Here is a 22709-nt window from a genome sequence, read left to right as displayed (position 1 = left end):
CAATTAAAAAAAAAAAGTCAGAACTGTAGACCTTATGTTTGACTCTTGAAGAAAAGGGGGCAAAACTGTAGCCCAGTGAGGTTATACTGCTTGCCTTAAATCACAGAATTAAAGGCAAATTAATTCAGAACTAGAAATTATCCATTATTAAACATGTTAAAGCTTAGCGTGATCCTAGTCTTTCCTCACACATGCACACATGTGTGAATCATCAAACACACATACTAACATTCTGATTCTTTACCCATTTCGCTGAAGTCCTTCCTTGACAACTCTGGTGTCTATTCAGCCTCCCCAACCCCCACAAAAGATTGCTTTCTAACTCTTAATAGGAATGGCCCACATGCTAAAGCCTCCTCTCATAACTAACTCTTCCTTCCTTCCTTAATAGTAGCCTCATGACTATCCTTTAAATAGCTAGTATTCAACAACAATTCTAAGTTAAGGGGTGGGGTTTTTTTCTTTTTTTGGAGGTAGGGGAGGTACAAATAGGAAAAATTATGTGGTCAACCACCATACCGTTTCTATAAGAAAGTACCAGACAACTAACTTACAAATTTTTAGAAAACAAATACTATACACTTTAGTTGGGGATTGCCTATCAAATAAATTTTATTTTGAAAGAGACCACTATACTGTCACAGTAATACTGCAACAATCCTAAAAATCAATGAACAATAAAATTCCTCAATTTCCTCTGCCAGCTTACTTATCAAACCAAGTCTTCTTTGTAGGAACTCCGGGCTCCCCAGAACCGATCGTTCTTTTCCTTGACTCTGAATCCACTACTATCCTCATACTGCTTTTATTAGGAGGCTTTTCTGTTTGAAACAAAAGAAAAGAAAGCATAGATTAATTTCTGTTAAGCATAGTCACCTCCTTAAATCTGCATTAAAAACAAAGTTCTGGCTTTTGGTCCAAATATACATTTTAGAAGAAACAGAAATAAATGTATATCTAAGTATAGAGATCTAAGGGATTTTAACTTGAATTCCTTTCACACTTAACTGAAGAAGAATCAGTAATTCTCACATGTCAGATTAATGATAAATCATCTTGAGGCCCTGAGTTCAGAGTTTTGAAATCAAATGCACAATCTACCAGATTCAAAATTTAACACTAGTCCAATGACCTTAAAAATCCGTAACTTAAAAGAGTTATGACTGAAATGAGTTGCTATTTAAACATCAGCATATTCACATGAAAAGAACTTAGGATCTGTTTCAGCACAATCTCTCTCATGACTACCACTACAATCTCCATGCCCATTTTCCTACCAAATCTGTTCTTCCTCTCAATGAATGATATTATCATCTGCCCACTTATCCAAAGCAGAAACCTGGGGGTGTCTTTCATTTCACCCTCGTCATTACCCCTATTCTAAGTCTTCAAATTCAATAAGTTACAGGTGTTGTCAATTCTTTCCACTAAACTTAAATCTTTTACTTCCCACTGTTACTACCCTAGACTAGCTACTTATCATCTCTTTTCTAGAATTTTTCAAACGCCATTAATTGACCTCCTACCTCCCCCCACATCCCTTACTCCCTCTGTTCTAATCAAAAAGATCTTCCAGTTTCACAAAAGTATCACAGGATATATATGCTTTATCGACCCCCTTTTTCCGGCTAACTCTGACTTATCCTACATCCCTACAGATCAAGTGGAAACAGCCAGTACCTGGCACTGCAGGCATTCACAGTGCAGGTTGCAGTTTCTTTGCCCAGTGGTATTTTCATAGGACCAGTTCTGAAACAGAATTTATGGCCTTTTTCCTGCCTCCCAAACATGTTCACTGGCCCGTTTAGTCTTTGAGCTATCCAATATCATTTTCTTTTTCTTTTTTCTTTCTTTCTTCCTTCCTTCCTTCCTTTCTTTCTTTCTTTTCTTTCTCTCCCTCTCTCTCTTTCTCTCTCTCTCTTTCTTTCTTTCCCTCTCTTTCTCTCTCTTTTTCTTTCTTTTATTGGCTGTGTTGGGTCTTGTTTTGCTGTGCGGTGGCTTTCTTTAGTTGCAGTGAGTGGGGGCTACTCTTCATTGTGATGTGCGGGCTCCTCATTGCCGTGGCTTCTCTTGTTGCAGAGCATGGGCTCTAGGCGCGTGGGCTTCAGCAGTTACAGCACATGGGCTCAACAGTTGTGGCTCACGGGCTCTAAAGTGCAGGCTCAATAGTTGTGGCGCACGGGCTTAGTTGCTCCACAGCACGTGGGATCTTCCTGGAGCACGGATCAAACCCGTGTTCCCTGCTCCAGGTGGATTCTTAACCACTGCGCCACCTAGGAAGCCCCTCCAATATTCTTTTCTATTTTAATATGTTCTTCATCTTAAGATTCACTAAGAAAGGCAGTGATGTGTTTGCTTCAACTCATCTGTATTCTCTCACTCATATTCTCTTTCACTGTTATTTACTTAAGAGGGAGTGTTAAACACACAGAAGCAAGTTCCTCTTGATATACAATTAGCAAATGTGTCTATTAGTTGTAGGTACTGTGTTTTCCCCCAATATTTTTTTAATAAATTGTTTTTCTGCTTAAAATTTTCAGCACTGGTTTTGTTGATGGCAAATGGAAAACTATTCAGCCTTTCCTCCTACCTATCTATATCCAATCAAGGGAGTATCTATCAAGTTCTCCACCACCTTAGAAATCTAGAAAGTACAATTATCAGGGTCTCTAGGTCACTTTTTTAGTAATTCAAAGGCATCAAAAGGCCTGAAATTTTTTCGTTTGTTTAATAACAATAATTTCCTGAAGTTTAAAGTATGGAGCATAAAAATATAGTTATCACATAACAATCTGTGACAAATTTAAATGAGGCCATCTATAGGCTATTAGAAATGTATAATAATTATATAATGAACAATATTATAAACTTCTAATTGTTTGTGTCACAATCCAGGCCAGTAAATTTCAAACCAAAAGGGCAATAAATAAGAACATTTTGGGGGGAGGAGGACTGAAAAAAGATAAGGAAATAGAAGTAGGTAATCCTCGATTTAAATGGTTTGCTAAATCAGTTGGATGGTACATAAAAACAATATTACTAATGGAGAATATATTCCTAAACCAGCTTATAAAAACAGTATATGATGTATCTAAAGAACAGTACTAAAATAATCACTATGTATAATGATTCTATGGGAAAAGGCATTCAAATTTCTAAGTAGGCATACCAGACATTTGTAACTCAATAGAGCCATTTCCTATAACTTGTAAAAACTATATGCTTGTGGAGCTGAAATTACCATAACTCCAACTTCTACATGGTAAGATTTATGTGCAAGGAGTTTGATCCTTCTGTCTTTTCTCAATCACTAACAAAAAATTGGCCTAGATTTGGGATGGGTCTAATAAATACTGACCTATAGTGGCATACATTTATGCCACTCTAAAGCAGCAAGATAAGAAAGAGACGATTTGATGTCAGAGGTTCCAGTGAGAGCAAGGAATACTGGTATAATGAAAAGAAAGTGCTAAGCAGTGACCCAAAGAAGGAAGGGGTATTCTCTGAACTAGTCAGACAGGAGACACTCAGGGAATGAGTAAATATCATGAACAGCTATAATCTTAAGTGGCTACTTTTCAATTACAAGCAATCTTATTTCCCTTACATAAAAATCGTTAAGAAACCTTTTTTCTTTTGTTGTTATTAATGAAAGTCATGAGAATGCCTCAAGGAGACTTTAAAAGGTGTGGGGGGAAAGGGGCGTCCACATGAAATGTTGTCCTGTGATCTCCTAGGATATAAATTAAACTGGGTATAAATTAAAATGTTCCTCACTCCTCCAACACAAAAAGTTCTCTGAACACTCAAGGTAGATGCTCAGAATCTGACAGTTTCTAATGAACAAATAAAAAAGTGCAAAGTGTAAGTAAACACAAGTTTACTAAACCACATTAGGTATGGACTGTTACTTAGGTAAACAAGTTGGACTTTTATTCACAACTGATAATGCATTGCTTTTTTCTTTTTTTTTTTTTTTTACTAGAAATAAAAGATGGCAAGGAAAGATTGGAAAGAAAATGGGATTTAAAAGTTAGTTTAAGTAGTTAGGAAAATATATTTTTATTGGTGTATAAAATATTTTCTATAATGTCTGACAGCATTGTCAAATATTATCCGTAGCAAATGCTTCATCTTTCAAATTAATGTGAACTCTCCCTCCTCTGAACCTTCATATCAGTTTGCACTTCTATATAGCACTTTTCCTCCCCTGGCTTGTGGACCAGTCTAAATTCTATCTTCTTTTCCTATTTAGAAATTGTATCAAAAAGTCTGTCTCCTCTAAGAAAAGTTTAAAAGCTATCAAGTCACTTTCTAAAACATAATTCTTTTTGCTTAAAATATTATAAGCGAAATAATATCAAATTCTAACATGTCAAAAGCAAACAAAAATAAAATATGTATCAAGCATTAAGTTTGTACAGCTAATTTCATTATCTAAACTATGAAAGAATTTATCTTTAGTAATTAAAGCATGATTCTTAAGAGTTTAAATAAACCAATTAAGACTGTAAATGACAGAATATACCCCCAAAAAGCTAGAAAATAAGTACTCTGGGGAAATTCCTTTCCCCTTGGATGACAGAATAAAATGTCACCAACACCACAAATAGGGTACTACACATTACCGTTTCTCTCATGTGAGACCAAAGAATTCAAGGAACAAACATAATCATCATTCCTTACTCAACTCCAATAAACACAGGACCTACTATTCTTTTTAAATGTTTTGCCACTCTTGATATTATGAAAATGATAAGAAGAAAAGATTCATCATAGTACCTCTGGGTGGCAAATCCATATCCCCTGATGTTAGTCCTATCAAGTTAGGCCTTTGTGCATGCACTCTGTGTCTATACATTGGTCTGGAAGTGTTTGTTATGCTTGGGGCTTCAGGATTGTAGCCATCTGTGTCATATGTATCTGGTAATACAAAAACTGTAATTAAAAAACAATTATAAAACTCCACTTGGTAATTTTTTATATTGATAATAGAAAAAGTAAACTATGTAACATATTACTAATTTGTAGTAATTACTACTGTTTACCAACATGTTTTATATGTATTTTAAAAAATAGATTCATAAAAATGTTATTAAAAACTTAAGTTTTTTAAAAATCATAACCAATGACGTATATTTAATGTACATTCACCATGTCTACATTTTATTCCATATAATTAGTGATAAAAATAGACCTGATAGAGCAATTCACTCTCTAGACATTTTTAAATTTCTCACCTAAAACTCTTCTCTAAGTTATATTACATTATTAATATAGAGAGGGCCAAAACTGCACCTGCAGTAAAAAGAGAGGGTGGAGCAGGAGGAGGCTGGTGATGAATGCCAGTTGTTACTACAGTAGGAACAGAACTGGTTGCAGAGTTTGGGGGAGCATCCATGCCAGATGGTTGCAAAGGAGGAAGTGGAGGCGGTGGTCCTGTCAAAACCAAAGAATAAGAAATATCATCTGAAAGCAAACAAATAAAATAAGTTATTGTATATCCAAACATGATATTCTCATATATTAGTTAAACTATAATATCTACAAACACCAAACTCTTACAACTGTACTAGTTTTCTAGGGTAAAATATTCCTTTAATGTATTCCAAAACAGGTTTGTCTTAAGCTATAAAGACTACAGACAGCTGAGATTCATCAGTGACGTGCAAAATTCAGGGCCACCCTAAAGCACAGTAAACCATAGGTTTGGGATAGTCTGCAAAATAGGAGTATATTCCAAATGGGAGCATCTTGTTCTGAGTTTCCAGCAGGCATCTATAGGCTTACTTTAGATACTTTTAACAAAAGCAAGCATCAAACTATTAACTTTTATGAATGATTAATAGATAGATAATAAGTACAGGCAAACATATTTACTTACCTGTGACAGGTGGTAGACTGGGTGGTAATGGGCCTGGCGGTGGCACTGGGGGTCTCAGATTCACAGGTGGGGGTGTAAGAATTGGTGGCGGTGGAGGGAGTCCAGGAGGAGGTGGTCCTTCAACAACAGGAGGCTGTGCTGGGAAAGGCAGCATACCAGGAAGATTGACATCTTCTACAACTACCGGGTCACTTCCATGATCAAAAGGGCACATGTCTCCTCTCATACAGAAACCCTTTTCTGTGAGGAAGAATAGTTAGAAAGAAATATGAAAAGTACTGGACATACACATTTTCTGTAAGTTATTTACAAATAGGAATGTTTTTTGATATTGGACAAGATAAGTAACCATATTACAAGAGCTATCTACTAATTTCCAGTAATATAAAATATTTATTAAGTGATAATATAGCTAACATACACACTAAAAATATATCACCAAATTACAATGAGTCTACCTAGCTAGCAAGATGGTATAAAACATATATTTCTGTTGTATTTTTAACATTAGAAACATTTCCTTTATTTAAATCTCTCACTTAAAACTTTAAGGATACTGCAACTACAGCTTTAATACAATTTACAAAACTTTTACAGTAAAACCTTAAGAGTCTTCAATTCATTTATAAAATTCTTACATAGGTGATATTCATACCTCTAGGTTTTACTTACATGCCAATCACCACTGATTTCTAAAGTAGCAAGTTTTGTCAAGAATGTTTCAGTAGCAAACCCCCTGATAAATAACTCAGTAGATATTACTTATTCAGTAAATTTCAAAAATACGTTAAGACTTAAGTGCAAATAAACACTATCTTTAAATTGATATTCAATAGTAATGGTGACGAATGAAGACTTCAGTAATGTACTGAGGAATTCATGAAGTGCTTAAAACTAATTTCCCACTATTTTCAATAGGTTAAGTCTTTGAGTAACTGTGTATAACCTAAATTTACAGAATTTACTCAGCTGAAAATATGAATTCAATACTTCATGAAATGGTTGACAGGCTTACCATCATAGTCTCTACACCGTTTCTTTGGCATTGGTGGTCTTACATATGAGTTATGGTCCACTTGATCTTCATGAAATTCAGACCAACTTTCCGTAGTGTTATTACCATGATGAGTAGGAGCAATTACTGTAATAGTGCTGCTCAAAGTAGGTACAGGGTAGTGGCCAGATGAAATACTAGGTACTGAAGAGACTGGAGTATAATTGTTTTCTAATGGATCTGCTCTATCCAGGTCATATTTAGGTTTTACCAGATCTCTTTCTGCAACAAAATATAAGTGACTCATAAAACAACACTCTTAAAAAAAAGTTCCAAATCTAAGAAACAGATATCAATATTTTTGCTAAGCATAGAGAAAAAGTTCAAATTTTACACTCTATAAAAACAAAAAAACAGACCCTAAATCCAAGAAACAGGCATTTTTACTAAACACAGAGAAAAATTTCAAATTTTACACAATCCTCCCATTAAAAACTACTCAATGTATACACAATGTTCCAAAATAAGCTATTTCTTTTCAATATGACCTAAACTAAAACAACACACACAAAGTTCCCATACTTAATGAGATTTTTGAGTTTTATAGAAAAGAGGTTTTTTATTTTCTTCATTGCAATCTTAGTATGCATAACTTCAGCCAACAAAATATGAAATATACTTTCATGGTTATTTTTTCTGTGATGAACATTTAGTTGTCATCCAATTAAAGGTCCTAGTATGGCTTTATACAGTAAACACTACTTGTTGAAGATGAGAATGGATGAGTAAAGAGGACGAAAAAGGAATTCACAATAAACACAAACAAATTAACTGGGCCAAGAAGAGAAAATTTACAATGGAAAGAGAAAAGCTACTAAGCAGATTAGTTAAGTGAAGCAATTGTGCAGAAAGGCCTAGAACACCTAGATCACAGAGGGAAAAAACCCTTAAGAAAAGAGTAACAGAGAAATACAGGACTTATACAAAAGCTGTAAATATTATTTCCTAAAGACTAAAAGCAACTATACAATAAAGGCTGCAAGGGTAGTAAAACTCTAAGCTTGAGTAGAGGTGTTTTACTCTAAGGTGTTCAGTTGTCTAATTGACTGCAGTATATTCCTTTCAGTAATACACATGGGAAGAAAAATTATGCACATTGGAAATGATATGCTCTTATAAACTCACACATCTGAAATGAATATTTTTAACTTTTCATAGTTCTGAGGTCTGATATATAATAAACTGAACATATTTAAAATATACAATTTAATGAATTTTGATCTATGTATACCCTTGTGAAACATCACAATCAAAATAATGTATATGCTGTACATACTCGTCACCCCCAAAAATTATCTTTGTCCCCCTTTATGATCCATCACTCCTTTACTTTATCCCAGGCAACCACTGATTTGTTTTGTCACCACAGATTAGTCTGCATTTTCTAAAATTCTCTTTATTTCTCTCTCTCTCAGACACACACACACACACTCACGTGCCTTCTTTCAATCAGCATAATTATTCTGAGATTCACTCATTTTGTTGCATGTATCAATACTGCTTTCCTCTTTATCCATTCTATGGATATACCACAATTTGTTTATCCATTCACCTGCTGTTGACATTTGGTTTTGTTTCTAGCTTTTGGCTGTAACAAATGAAGCTGCCATGATCATCTGTGTATGTCTTTGTGCGGAAATACACTTTCATATCTCTTAAATAAACACCTAGGAGTGGAATGGCTGACTGGGCCATTTGGTAGCTATAGGCTTAACATTTTTAAGATACTGTTAAAGTGCCTTCCAAATAGTTCTAGCTTATCTCCATCCTCATCAACACTGCGAAGAGCCAGCCTTTTTAATTTCAATCATTCTGATGGGTGTGCAGTGGTAATTCATTGTGGTTTTAATTTGCATGAAACAAAAATTTTTAAAGAAATTATTAAAAAGTATTCACTTGGACACAAAAAATACATCAAAATAGAAAAAAATAAAACACTGACAAAATTAAAACAATTTTTAAAACCCTCAAATACAGAATTTTTTCACAATAAAAGCACCAACCAAAATATACATATATGTGGATTATTTACCCCTGCTTCGTGTCCTGCTTCTGCTCCTAGTCCTGCTTCTATCCCTATCCCTGTCACGAAGCCTCTCTTTACTCCAACTTCGACTGCGACTTCTGCTGTAACTGCGACTTCGCCCTCGTCTTCTATTGTACCGGTCTCTGTATGAATCTCTTCGAGGAGGGTTTCGATCATAATCTCTTTTGCGAGAACGATCATCTTTTTTCCTCTCATCACGACTTCTAAAGAAATATATGATCACCTTTATGAAAATACTTAAGTGGATACAGGAAAAACTCCAATTAAAAGCAAAAGTTCTATTTTATTCATATAACATCATGATTCTTTATCCCACCATCAGAATACAAACACAGGAAACTCAAAAAACTGAACGTCATCTGCTCAAGTACTCTAAAACCCCTTCAAAGCAAAAAAAAAAAAAAAAAAAAAAAAAGAAAACTCTTTTGAAGTCTTAGTCTTATACACAAAGGCTCTATACATTAAGGGATCTGTACATATGTCCTACTGCCTTGTACACAGTCTCATACTTATAGGCACATATCACATGCACTGCCCTCTAAATGCTTTTGAAGCCTTAATGGGAAAAATAATTTATTGACTCTAAAGGGAAACTTTGGGCAAGAAAGGGTCTCACATTAAGACTTCACTGGAATTTGAAGTTAGGAAGAAAAATAATAACAATAACTAACATATGCCTAGCATTGCTCTAAATCTCACTTTTGGACCTACAAATCTCTCCTGCACATTCTTGGTAGAAAAGGAATGAGTTACCACTTTCCTAGACCAATAACAGAGTAGATATTACTTGCCCTTATGTGAAAGAAAATCAAGTCTAAATATTCATATAAAAGTTAAGCAATGTCTAAACATTGAACATGGTTCAAAAAATCAATCACCTATTTTCTCTGTAGCGGGAGCTTGACTGTGGAGGACTGTGATTTAGCCTTCTAGAAAACTTCTTCTCTCGCTCCTCCTCCTTTGTGATCTGATATATGAAGAAAAATGTGTATAAGTTTAACAACAGTTATTCCTTGTCATGTTACTGTTTCAATGACTTAACTGATATTAAAATATAAGCAATATGGTCTTCTTGTGAAAGCATTCAAACAAAATAAATTTCTCTTCTAAATACAATCATTTAACAATAAAAGACAGGCCTGCTGAAAGTTAGGAAGCGAATGGTAAAGAAATTCATAAATGTTTATCTTAGGTAACAGTAATAAGAAAAACATTTTAAGCAAGTGTCTTCATTGTAACATAATTACTGGAAAGCCAATTTTATTCCCTCTTTTAAAAGTCCATTCAAGTTTTGGTTTCATGGATTTTGTCTGGCACCAAACACATTAGGGGCTAAAGGAGAACACATTAAAACTAACCAAGTCACAGAAAAAGAAAATATTTGAGAAAACAATACATGTGAAAAACAAACAAGTAAAAACAGTTCTCTAACTTCTCATAGCAGTGTGACAGCTATATATTTCTCTTCCCTACAATTCATATTATATAATAGAAAGCAACTCTGAAAAACATTCCCTTGATCAGTGCTACTTTCTCTAGACCAGTTTTCCATGTTCCCCAAAACACTGGTTCCAAAGGACATTAAGAGGTGTCATTAGAGAAAAAAAGGATTTAGAGGATGAACAAATTGAGAAAATATTGACCATGAGCTTCTATAAATATGATAGGGCTCAAGATTTTGCATGTTTAATAAAAACCCTAAGACAGTCTGATGCAGACAGTCTACAGATAGCATAAACATGTCCCAGTTTATGCCAGCTGTTTCACCATTCCTTTTGGTAAAAGCATCTCACTGTCAAATGTCCCACAATGAATGATAAATTAAATGGAAATCCTATCAATAGGCCAAACTCTGAGAAACGATGCTTAAAAGCCTTCTTTTGAACAGTTTCCATTTTTTTCTTTCTTGTAAGTACTTTTGTTCTACTGTTCCTATCCAATTTCAACCTTCCCCCCTGCAAAAAAACAAATAAAAACCCTCCTGATGCACTTCTTCCCTTCTATTTGCTTCCATGCACTCTTGTAAGTAATTTATGTTGACAGATCATCATATTCCATGGTACATGCCCAACTGGGAACTTTTACAACATCCACAGCATTTAAAATCCAGACTGCCATCTGACATTTCAGTTCTGGAAGATGAGGAATACATATCCTTCACAACTGGTCAACACAACTGTGGTGAAATATTATTATATCAACAGATGTAAGACTAAGGCTTCAACATCAATTCATTTGGGGGGAAGATTTCTTACTGCTTCTCAAACCAAGAGCCCAGGATTTACTAAAGATTTTTCAAGAATTAAAATATAATTTGCAATTATCTAGAAAAAATTCTGGAACCAACTCAAACTTCCATCAATGGGTAAAATTTAAATAAATGATTGTGTATCTCTATGTTTCATAAGCAGTTGCCAAGACTATATCCACTACCCCATTCTTCCTTACTAACAGAACCCCTGTGTTGTTAGGTACGAAACATGCAGTTTTAAATTTCTGGTCTTCCCCGAAGACAGAAGTGATGGGGGTGTTTTATGTATGTGTGTGTGTAACTATATACATATTCATGTGTGTAAATATGTTCAGATATAGGGATAAAAAATACATTTGAGAATTATTACATAATACATATGTAAATATATTATTACATAATAAACATATATTACTTATATAATCTGGAAAACCACAGAGTATCAGGTGAAAAAAACTAAAGGTCACAACCACACCACCCACCACACAACAATCTCAACAATAACAGCAACTATCATTTACTGAGAACCTACTTTGTGCCACACACTCTGACAAGTGCATCACAGACCTTATTTTACTATTCTTCACAACAAACCTATAATACCTCTATTTCACAGCTGAGTAAACTAAGGGTTGGAAAAGTACTAATTTCAAGGTCACAAAACAGTGGCTGGGAAAGGCAAAATTTTAACCACGATTTGTTTGACCTAAAACTAGGCTAACCATGGAAATATTACATAATAGCTTAACTGTCAACAATTATTTTTGTTAAAATTATAACCTTTAAACATCAAACTAAGGAAATTTGAATTATTATATGATTATTAAGCAAGAGTGGTAATCTTGTATAAAAGGTAAAAACTTCAAAACCTCCTAAAGTGTGAAGTCATTTCCATTGCCCTGTGAAGGTCCTTTTATTTGACTACCTTAAAAATAGTCCCCTACAAAATGCACATAGGCAGAAGCAAACAGATCTACTGACAATCTAATTATTTTCATAGAATACAGATAATAAGAGTCTATATCTACAAGATACTGTGCAGAAAAGAGTTAAAAGCACACCTGAGACCGTTATCTTTAGAAAGGCCTGCTGACAAGGTACACCCTTGGCTGGCACCTGCAAACTTTGATTTCTGGAAGGTTCCCATCATTACCTAATAATAATAGCTCACTATGCCTGAACTGTCTGGATAAACAATACGGTTTGTGCTGAACATATGCTTTCCTCCTCAGAGTCTGGAATTTTGGTACATACTAGGCTGAAGGTGCCTATGTAACCAGCCCTAAATAAAAACCCTGGGTACTGTCTCTCTAATGAGCTTCCCTGGTTCACACGCGATGTCACTACTTATTAAGTGCATCCTTTTTGACTCCGCTGGAAGAAACCTCTGGAAATTTGTTTCTATTTTCCCTCAGACTTTGCACCATACACTTTTTACCCTGTGCTGATTTTGCCTTGTATCCTTTCTCCTTTCACTGTAAGAAATCACAGACATGAGTATAACTATATGCCAAGTCCTGTGAGTACTCCTAGTGAAATAAACCTGGAGGTGGTCTTAAGGACTCCCAACACAGATACAAAAAATAAAACTCAGTTTAATTACTCCAAATATGTCTTTAAAGAACATGCAAAGTTTAACACAAATTATTACCTCTTCTTTTTTTATATCTTTTTCTTGGTGCTGAAAAAATTCTACCTTTAAGCTTCCTGATGATGGCTGTTCTGGAGGAGGTAGATAACTCTTTGTATTCACAGCATCAAAAAGTTTTTCCACAAATATCTGTGTCTCTAAAAATAAAACCAAAACCAGCATAGATTAAAAAACATTTGCTAAGATATTTATTCTCCACTTCTCCACATCAAACTTCAGTATGATGAAATAAATATCCTTGATTTTTATAAATCTAAAAATTATACTAAGACCAACAGCTTCCCAACCAGTGTGCTATGGCACAAGTCCCATGGTAATTCTGATCCATTCAATTCTCAGGATGCTGAGGGCTAGGATGGCCAGAGCTTCTGGGTCAGTCGCTCCCTGCCATCACTAGTCTCCATGTATCCTGCCTAGTGTGTCAAACAGAAATATTTTCTTTTTTTTTTCCTTTAAGAACTTTTATTGAGATACAACTGACATACAATACACTGCATATATTTAAAGTGTACAATTTGATATTTTTTTTCTTATTAGTAATGTATATATGTCAATCCCAATCTCCCAATTCATTCCCCCCCCAACCCTCCCCGCTTTCCCCACTTGGTGTCCACACAGAAATATTCTCATTACTAAGATGCTGCCAAAGTGAAAAAAAAAAGTTGAGAAGCACTGTGCTAGACAACATCCAAAGCAGGTTCCTAAGCAGTACTATCTTTCATTTTCTTAATCTTTTAAGAAAAAATATCAGCATTCTTTAAGAATGAGCATAAGGATGTTAATGAAAGAAAAGATTTCCATTATAAATAAGCTATGGATATAATCAGTAATAATACTATTTGTTCAACTTTGTTACAGTTAGAGCCAGTCTCTTACAGAACTCCTTTAATACTCTGAATCTTAAGTAACTTATTAAAGTAGTATTTTTAAACCAAAGATCTTACCTTTTTGAAGAAATACATCCAGTTGATCAATACATAATGCCTTTAACTCTTTTTCACTTTTGTCTTTCTTTACCAAAGCCAGAACATATTTTGCCAGGGCTGATGGATCTGCATCACAGCTAAAGAAAAAAGCAATGTTGATGGAAATTTAGCCATAAACACTTGCACATTCTACAAATTCCAGTTACAAACTGTCAGTATGATAGTTAAATGAGTTAATGTATGTAAAAAGCATCTCGTTCATAGAAAGTAATGAAAAAATATAAGTTTTTCTCCCTTATATTAATATACTTTACATGGTATATGTAGTCATTGTTCAGTATTCTGTCAAATATACAGTAATACATGTACTAAAGATTCAGTAGGCTCTATTATTAAAAAAAGAAGTTACAACAAATTATAAACAATACCAAAACATCAAAAACTAATAGTAATTAGTGTGGTACCAATAAAAATACCAAAAGGTTATTCTCCCCCAAAACAAGGTAAATAATAGAAAAATCCCTGAAAAGCAGAACAATAAAGGGAAACTTGAAAACGTACCATACAATACATAATTTTAGTGAAAGAAAAGAAAGTTTAAAAATAGACCCAAATGTATATAGAAATGTAGATTTTATAGAGGTGACATCCAAATAAAGGAAGAAGAGATGAACTATAAAATAAATGGTACTGAAAAAATTTGGCAGTTACCTTTCTAAAAATTAGATTGGATCCATAACTTATTCCATATACCACAGTAAAAACATGAAACCATTAAAGTATCACAAGAAAACAAGAAAAAGTTATTTTTACAACTCTGAAGTAATGAAGACCTTTAAAATTATGACAGAAAATCCATATGTTGCAAAAGTGTAATCTGATTATACCAAAAAGAAAAAAAAGCAAAAACTTAAGAATGTAAAAAAGACTTAAAAGTCAAATGAAATACTAAACAGAAAAAGAAATAAAAAAGATTCTTAAACGTGAGTAAAAAACACCCATAAGAGAAATTCAAACTTAAGCTATACTGAAATATCATTTTTGTTATAAAGTTGATAAAATCTAAATATATGAAAACACATTCTGGAGGCAAGACTATGGGAAAATCAGTTTTCATATATTATGGCTGCTGAGAGTAAACTGGTACCTCCTAGGGTATTGCAGTATCAATATCACAAATGCAACTGACCCAGCAATTCTACTTCAATGAATTAACTTTACAGATATACTTACACGTTCAAAATGACATGTGTACAAGTTATTGTGTCACACTGACTGTAAAGTCAAAAATCTGCAACTGTCCACTTACACAGGACTAGAAAAAGAAAATATACCAAATCTACACAAGGGAATGGCATACAGCAAAACGACAAAGAATGAAGAATTTTTCATATCGTGGAGAAATTTTCCTATCAATTTGTTAAGTTTGAAAAGCGAGAGAGAAAAAAATTGTCTAGTATGTTACCATTTTGTGGGGAGAAAAGGAGATTATATGTTTGGATTGGCTTATGTCTGAATAATGAATACATGTAAGTAATAACAAGTAACTATCGTTACTTGATGGGGGTGGGAAGTAGGAAGTAAGTGAAAAAGAAACAGGGTCAGGACGGAAAGTTTTTGATGCCCAAACTATGCCCATCTAATTTCTAAAAAGCAGACAATTGTTTTTCAACTAAGCTAAAGTTGTTACCTATGTAATTAAAGATCATTTTACAAGTTAGGGTAAATAATAATAAAATAATAGCCACAGCTAAGCACTAACATTTACTGAACCCTCATTTGTGCCATGAACTGTGCTCCACACTTTACATTCTGTATTTACCTCTCATTGCACTGATGAAACTGAGGCTCAGAAAAAGCTAAGCAAACTGCCTAAGCCTACACGTACATTAGTAACAGAACCAAAATTTAAACCTAAATTTCTTACTCTCAAGTCCACTCTCTTAACCACTACCCCAGATTGCTTCTTACAGTGAGCTACCCAAAAACCAGACCTCCAATTTACTTACTGCTACAAACATCTAGTTATAGCCACCAACTCCCTACCCATCCTAGTAAAAGCCCCCTACAATATCTCCCTATATACTTAGCTGCTGTCCAAGGCACAGTTCCTCTAATTTACTTCCTCCTGTACTCTCCCCTCAGAGTCCATTATTTCAAACAATCTCTAAACTCCTCAGCCACACTTGCCTCACTTTCTTTCTACTATTCTTCTATGCCACTGACTTGGCAAAATCCCAACTTAGAATCCACCCCAACACCAGCTTAGATTTAACTTCCTAGCCTGGCTTAGTTTCATGCCAGTAACATAAATTAGATTTTCAAAGGATACTGATGACACATAAAGACTTACCAATCATAAAAAAAAATACTAATATATTAGGGAATTACAGTAGGGAGAGATGACTATGAATGAAGGAGAGAGGCAGGACAACTTAATAGTTCATTTGAGGAAAAACAAATATATACATGATACCTGACATCCTTCAACCCTTTTTTATTGCTCTTTATTATAAAAACAGTTGTCAATTTTAACTCTAACAATAATAAACCCAAAATAGAGATTCCACGTTCTACCAAAAGTTCAAATGCTAGAACATTAAGGAACCCATACACATTAAAGCTAGAAAATACTATAATATATATACCAAAAAGTCTTCATTCCTATACATATCTGGAATATAACAATTCCACAGAAGTACAGCATGGTATATAGCATACTATGGAAGTACAATATAACATGTCACTGAATCAAAAAGTACATCTTAAGGACAATGGACAGCTTTGGTTGCACAGTAGAAACACCTATGGAAACTCTGCAAGTGAATCAACAGGTCTAATACAACCAGCTGCATTTTCCTTTATTTTATAAAAGCTGCACAGATAAGTCTAACATAGTACAGATACGGAGCTGGGAATTACTCTATTAAGGAACTAGTACAGCATTTATCATATGCTATTAAGACTCCGTAGTGTACATCTCTGTGGTGACTGTGTCTTCAAACTCTTCAATCTTCCCTTCAAAAGACAGAGCCCAATTCCCTACCCTTTGAGAGCAGGCACAATTTAGTGCCTTGCTTCTAAATAAACAGAATATGGCAGAAGTTTAAGAAGTAAGACTTGTAAGGTCAGACACCATCTAGGTCATAAAAGGCACAGTGGCATCCTCCTTACTCTTTCTGGAATCATTTATTCTAGAGAAATCAGCTGCTATGTTTCAGGGACACTCAAGCAGCCTTATGGAGAGTACCACGTGGCTATGAAATGAGCGCTCCAGGGGGACTAAGGTCTCTTGCCAATAGCCACATGTGAATGAACACTGAAATCGATTCTACAGACCCAGTGGAACCTTAAAAAGACTGCAGCACTAACAGCCTGACCACAATCTCATGAAAGACTCAGAGACAGAAATACCTAACTAACTTGCTCCAAATTTGACCCACAGGAATGATATATGTCATGAGATGATAAATGTCTGCTGTGTGTGTGTACTAAATTAAGTTTCAGGGTAATCTGTTAGTAATCATAAATCGACTTTTCTCATAGATGTATTTCCATTTATTTAGAAAGACTTGAAGTGGGTTATAACCTAAACAGAAAGAAAAAAAATTTATTTCAATGGTATGTGAGATTTTTAAACACTTTCTCTTTGAAATTTATTTCAATATATTTATATCAACAATTTTTAAATGCAGACAAAATGATTTGTGGTAAGTTAATTTTTTCAGGTTTAGCATAATGAGCATGGAAGTACTTGGATCTGTGATGAAATAAGCATGAAGAAATGGGACAATAACCTAATGATGTATCTACAGATACACTTATGTCTGGCAATCTGAAAACACTGCATAAGAGACCATGAAACAATACCTATTCATGTTAGGTAACCTGAATAAGCACAATCAACCAAACGTTAACCTATACAGACATCAACCTGAACATACTTCAGTTTACTGGAAATCACTGTGATACATATTATCAGTTATAGTGTTTTATAGCAATTGCTGTTAATGAACAAATTCAGAGTCTCTACATTAAGTCCAAATGCTATAATTTGACTGAGTATTGGTTTGACTGTTGTGGTGAATTTTCAATTTAATAATGGCTGGTCTAATAACTGTCATTTTACATTTCTCTTAGCTAAACACCAAATCTATTCCATTCCCTCCATTATTTTTTTTCCCTCCATTATTTTTTAAACAGAACACTTTGAAAGTGAATTAAAATGTCAGCAGCTAAAAAAATGGAGAAAGATTTCTGTGATTTTTTTAAAATTATCATGCTCTAGATTACAGTTTTATAAAACAGCGAGACAGAATTCCTGAACAGTCTTTGCTCAACGTCTTCTATTAGAAGCAATTCACATCAAATCAAGAACCAATAAAAGCCACAATAACGAATCATCTACCATACAAAAAAATGCTAAATACTTAAAATAGTCTAAAAGGCAGATTACTTTTTAAAATGTGTTAGACTGCAAAGTACATAGTAGAAGTAAGGTTTATAATTTCACATTTAACAGCAAAACAGGTAAATATGCATTTGGGAGGAAATTTTTCTCAAGTCCTATAGGAAGCCATTTCATTTATATTTTGATACTTTTGAAAACAAAAAAAAAGGTATGTACTTATAAATTATAGCTAAGTAAAAAATAATGTGAACCACAGGAGTTTAATAATATACCAGAACGTTATGAGTCAGGGATAAAAGGCAAACTGTGTGTTCTCTTTTCTACTTGTCTTAATTAAAAGTACCAGTGGGCGGGGGGGAAGTCAAGGAAGGGAGGGAATACGGGGATATGTGTATAAAAACAGATGACTGAACTTGGTGTACCCCCAAAAAAATAATAATTAAAAAAATAAAAAAAATTAAAAGTACCAATGATACTTCATCTGAACATCTAGCAATAACCTGCTATACAACATTAATGAATAAAAACATTTAAATTACTGAATCAAAAGAAAACTATATTCTGATAGTAAGGGGTTAGTTATTTTTAAAAACTGTCTCCAATGGTAAGGCAAGATTGTTCATAAAATACTTCACTATACCAGCTGGTACTGCTGATGATGGGTTTGTGATTTGAATGACACATTATCTTGTCAGAGCTAGTCTTTACCCTCTGCTATACTGCCAGCATTCTGGAAACATGTAAAAGAAAAGTGGGAGTAAAATCTTCTTTTAGATCAGAGAAAGAAAAAAAAAGAATCAGAGTTTGAAAATGTTAGGGGCAAAGAAAACACTGAGTGACGAACTTCACTCCTACCTTAGAAAACAGGCTGAATTCCCACTAAGTCTCTGTTTCCATAAGTACTTCTAAGCCCAGCAAAAACATAATCTGCCAATAAAGTATGATTCTGACCACAGAGTGCTCCAACTTCAACTACCCTTCTGTGTATGTGCTGGGAGGGGAGGGTGGAGGCAGTGAGGGGATAGGGGATGGGAGCAGGTAAAACACAAAGAAAACCAGAAACTACAAAATAAAGAAGATATGACTTATCAATAGCACTGTGGAAGGTGGGGTTAAAGGGAAGAAACTAAGTATTTTAATTTACAAAAGTCAAAAGAGATAAAGTGTGAAATGAAGGAAAACAAATCATAACGGTGCAATAAAATAGAAAACTTGAAAGTAGAGAGGAAACAGTGCTGCTCTCCTGTGCAGTAGGGAGTGCCACTACTTTCACTTTTAGGTGCCACCTTTTATAAATATATAAACAAACTCAAGCATTCCTAGAAAATGACCAGAATGGTAAATGGATATCATTACCAGATAGCTTGCTAGAGATTCTCGGCCTGGAAAATTGAAATGTCAGAGTGAACTTGGTAGGTTTTCAAATAATTGAAGGGCTATCACAAGGAAGAAGGATTACATTTATTCAATATATCCTCCATGGGATATAATTAGAACCAGTAAATGGAAGCAACAGATTCCGGCTTAAAATAGAGATGGAATTTTTTAATAATCAGAGGCCTCCCAAAGGCTGAATAAACTGCCTGAAAGAAAGTGAGTTCTCTATCATTAGAATGGTTTCAAGCATAAACTCAACAGCCCCTGGCAGACAAGCACTAGATTGGATAGTAAATCCCTCACAAACCTCAAAGAGTATAATCCTCAGGTTTAATTTGTTCATGGGATATTGTGTAGACATATAAAATATAATACAGCATTCTTTTCAAATCTATAAATATTAGTAACAATTTTTTTAAATTACACTACACTATAGATAAAATACATACTATAAAATATAGTTTTATCAAAAATATACCAAAATCCAAAAACAGAACTTTTTACTCATACGTGCAGCCTCTGGGCCTAACATAGTACCTGAGACAATACTGAGAGAAAAAAAGAATATATGTACAAGTCTCACTAGATCATTAGTTCACTTGTCAGGGACCCTTTCTTTTCCATCTTCATAAAATTCTGAAAATAAAATGTAAAAATAGTTCACTGATTATCTTCCAATAACACATTTATCTTTCAAAAATATTTAATAAGCACCTGAAATGTCAGGCACTGTTCTAGATTCTGAGGATACAATTTTGAAAAAAATAAAGTCCCTATCCTTACAGAATTTACAGTGGGGGTGTAGAGAGGAGACAGACAACACATATATACAAGGCATTCTCACATAGACAAGTGCTCTGAAGAGAAAGAAAAACAAGGTAAAGGGATATAGTAGAAGAGAAATGAAGGGGAAAAAAAGAGAAAGAAAAGGGAGGGAGGAGATGGAATGAATGAGTAGATCCTAGATAAGATTAATAAGGAAGGATATTTAAACAGAGGTCAGAATTTAAATATGGTACAGAATGTAGTGCAAGCAAGCTTTTCTGGCTTTCTGGACAAAGGTCAGCCCAGACAGAAGGAACCAACAGACAAGGCCTGAGGTGGGTATCTATTGATACTTGACACATGAGAGACAGGGGTCCAGTGGGATGGAGTGAAGTGAACATTCATGAACATCTGGATTTCTAATCTCTCACCTTTGTAAGCATTTAAATTTACATCAGATCACCATGAAGTCACTCAAACCAATGATTTTAAAGGCATAAAAACAAAATTTTATCAACCTCTAAACATACTTTGTTAAGGATACAACTAATAATAACACCCCTGAAGAGCATGAGGTGAACATCTAAGAGGGTCATTCTCCTTCAGCTATATCTGGGGAGGGGAGCACATGCACTAAATAAGTTAGAAAAGCCAAAGCAATGCAGCAAATCAAATGTTTTAACAAAATCTCCCAAAAGAACTCAATTTTCTTAAGAAAGACTTCAAAAAACATGAATCAAATAACTGAGTCACTTTGCTGTATAGCAGAGACTGGTGCAACACTGTAAATCAACTATACCTCAATTAAAAAAAAAACCCTAGATATAAAGGTTCTAATTAATCCTCCTAACAAACTCATCACATTAGTTTTTACTTTTTAATTTAGTACTTTCAAAATAGTAATAAGACAGTAAAGTAAAAGAAAAAAAGCTAACACTCCAGTACAGTATTTCAAGAAGAAGTATGTTTTGTTTTGCTCAAGTTTCTTGGAGGTTTTAGAAATTCAGTGGAAGATAACTGATGAAATTTAACCCAAGCTTCCATTTTCAGTAATCTTGAGAAGGAGGAGCTGGAGGTGGCAGTGGGAATTAAAAATTAAATTTAAATATGTTAACTCAGTAACTTTAGAACACGGATATGCACCCACGTCTGTTCCTACCAAATTTTCCCTTTATATTCAAGAAAAATATCTAATTTGCATCAGTCATGCAATTATATTCTCTACTGAGAATTACTCTCTTAAAAAAAACCCAAATTCCATTGCAACAAACATACTATATACATTGAAAAATTCAATTACCATAGTTTATTATACAGCGTCATTCAATTCAAATAAAGACGCAAAAATAGATTATCTGTATGTAGTAATTAGTTACAGCAAAGGTTACTCATTAAGAATTACTTATTACATAACCACTTCATTCTACAAAATAAAATGACCACCACAAAATAAGCATATCTAAACATGATCCATCCATGAGCATTACACAAACCACTTCTTATCACTGCAAAAACTTATCACAAAACATGTAATTATAATGCTGAAAATTATTCAGCAAGTTCCTTCATTCCCTTATATTACCACGAAGAAATGACAGGAATTCCTCCTTACCTTGAGAGCAATGGTTCTCAAACTTTTTGGTCTCAGAATCCTTTTACACTTTAAAAATTATAGAGAGCCCAGAAGAGTTTTTATTTAAAAGGGTTCTATCTGCCAGTATTTACCATATTAAAATTGAAAACTGAGAGAGTTCTAAATTATTTAGTTTAAAATAACTAAACAAATCCATTACAATTTAACATAAATACTTGGGGGGGGGGGCAGGAGGAGAAATCAAAAGGAGGAACTTATTGATATAAATAAATTGGAAGTCCAATATCAGGATTGACTTTAGGCACAGATGGATCCAGCAGTTCAAATGATGTTACCAGGCACTCCCTTTCCATTCTGCTTTCCTTTGAATTTACTTCATTTTGAGGCAGACACTCTCCATATGGCAACAAAAACGGTCCTGAGCAGTTCTGGGGTTATATTATTCTGACAGCTAATGAAGCCAGAGAAAGTAGCCTCCCTTCTCTCCCAGAGCATCATATTGGTCCTTGAAAATGACCAACCTTCTCCAGTTTGAGCTATATCCCCACTGCAGGGATGGGCAGAGCTCGATAACTAACAGCCTTACCTGAAACTAAACACAGGTATTCCCTGCTGTTTGAAAGTTTGCTTTATGCCATTTCGTGACACTTTTACAGAAGACCTACAATGGTAACTACTAACCACAAAAAATTCAGAAAGGATTTTCACTTTTATGAGAAAAGACAAAAAGCAAAAATAGTGTCCAGCAT

The 22709-nt window shown here is 34.3% G+C and overlaps 1 protein-coding gene across 12 annotated transcripts in view; it reads right to left on the bottom strand.

The window, feature by feature from the left end:
- The window catches only part of RBM26 (RNA binding motif protein 26), an 85739-nt gene that overhangs the window by 45263 nt on the left and 17767 nt on the right, over positions 1-22709 (bottom strand). For 7 of the 12 annotated variants that reach the window (XM_057707163.1, XM_057707154.1, XM_057707155.1 and 4 more), the window contains exons 2-10: positions 13832-13950; positions 12888-13024; positions 9864-9952; positions 8971-9188; positions 6900-7160; positions 5885-6124; positions 5299-5469; positions 4783-4938; positions 710-821 (exon numbers count right to left, since the gene is read on the bottom strand). In XM_057707163.1, coding sequence (XP_057563146.1) covers positions 710-821; positions 4783-4938; positions 5299-5469; positions 5885-6124; positions 6900-7160; positions 8971-9188; positions 9864-9952; positions 12888-13024; positions 13832-13950 — 1503 coding nt within the window. The remainder of the gene's footprint in view (positions 1-709; positions 822-4782; positions 4939-5298; positions 5470-5884; positions 6125-6899; positions 7161-8970; positions 9189-9863; positions 9953-12887; positions 13025-13831; positions 13951-22709) is intronic. The other 5 variants (XM_057707165.1, XM_057707159.1, XM_057707161.1 and 2 more) reach the window with 3 other exon arrangements.

The sequence above is a fragment of the Hippopotamus amphibius genome, chromosome 14, assembly GCF_030028045.1.
Source record: "Hippopotamus amphibius kiboko isolate mHipAmp2 chromosome 14, mHipAmp2.hap2, whole genome shotgun sequence".
Classification (NCBI taxonomy): domain Eukaryota; kingdom Metazoa; phylum Chordata; class Mammalia; order Artiodactyla; family Hippopotamidae; genus Hippopotamus; species Hippopotamus amphibius.
Note: the sequence above shows the minus strand (reverse complement) of the source record. Positions and strands in the feature narration are given on the sequence as shown.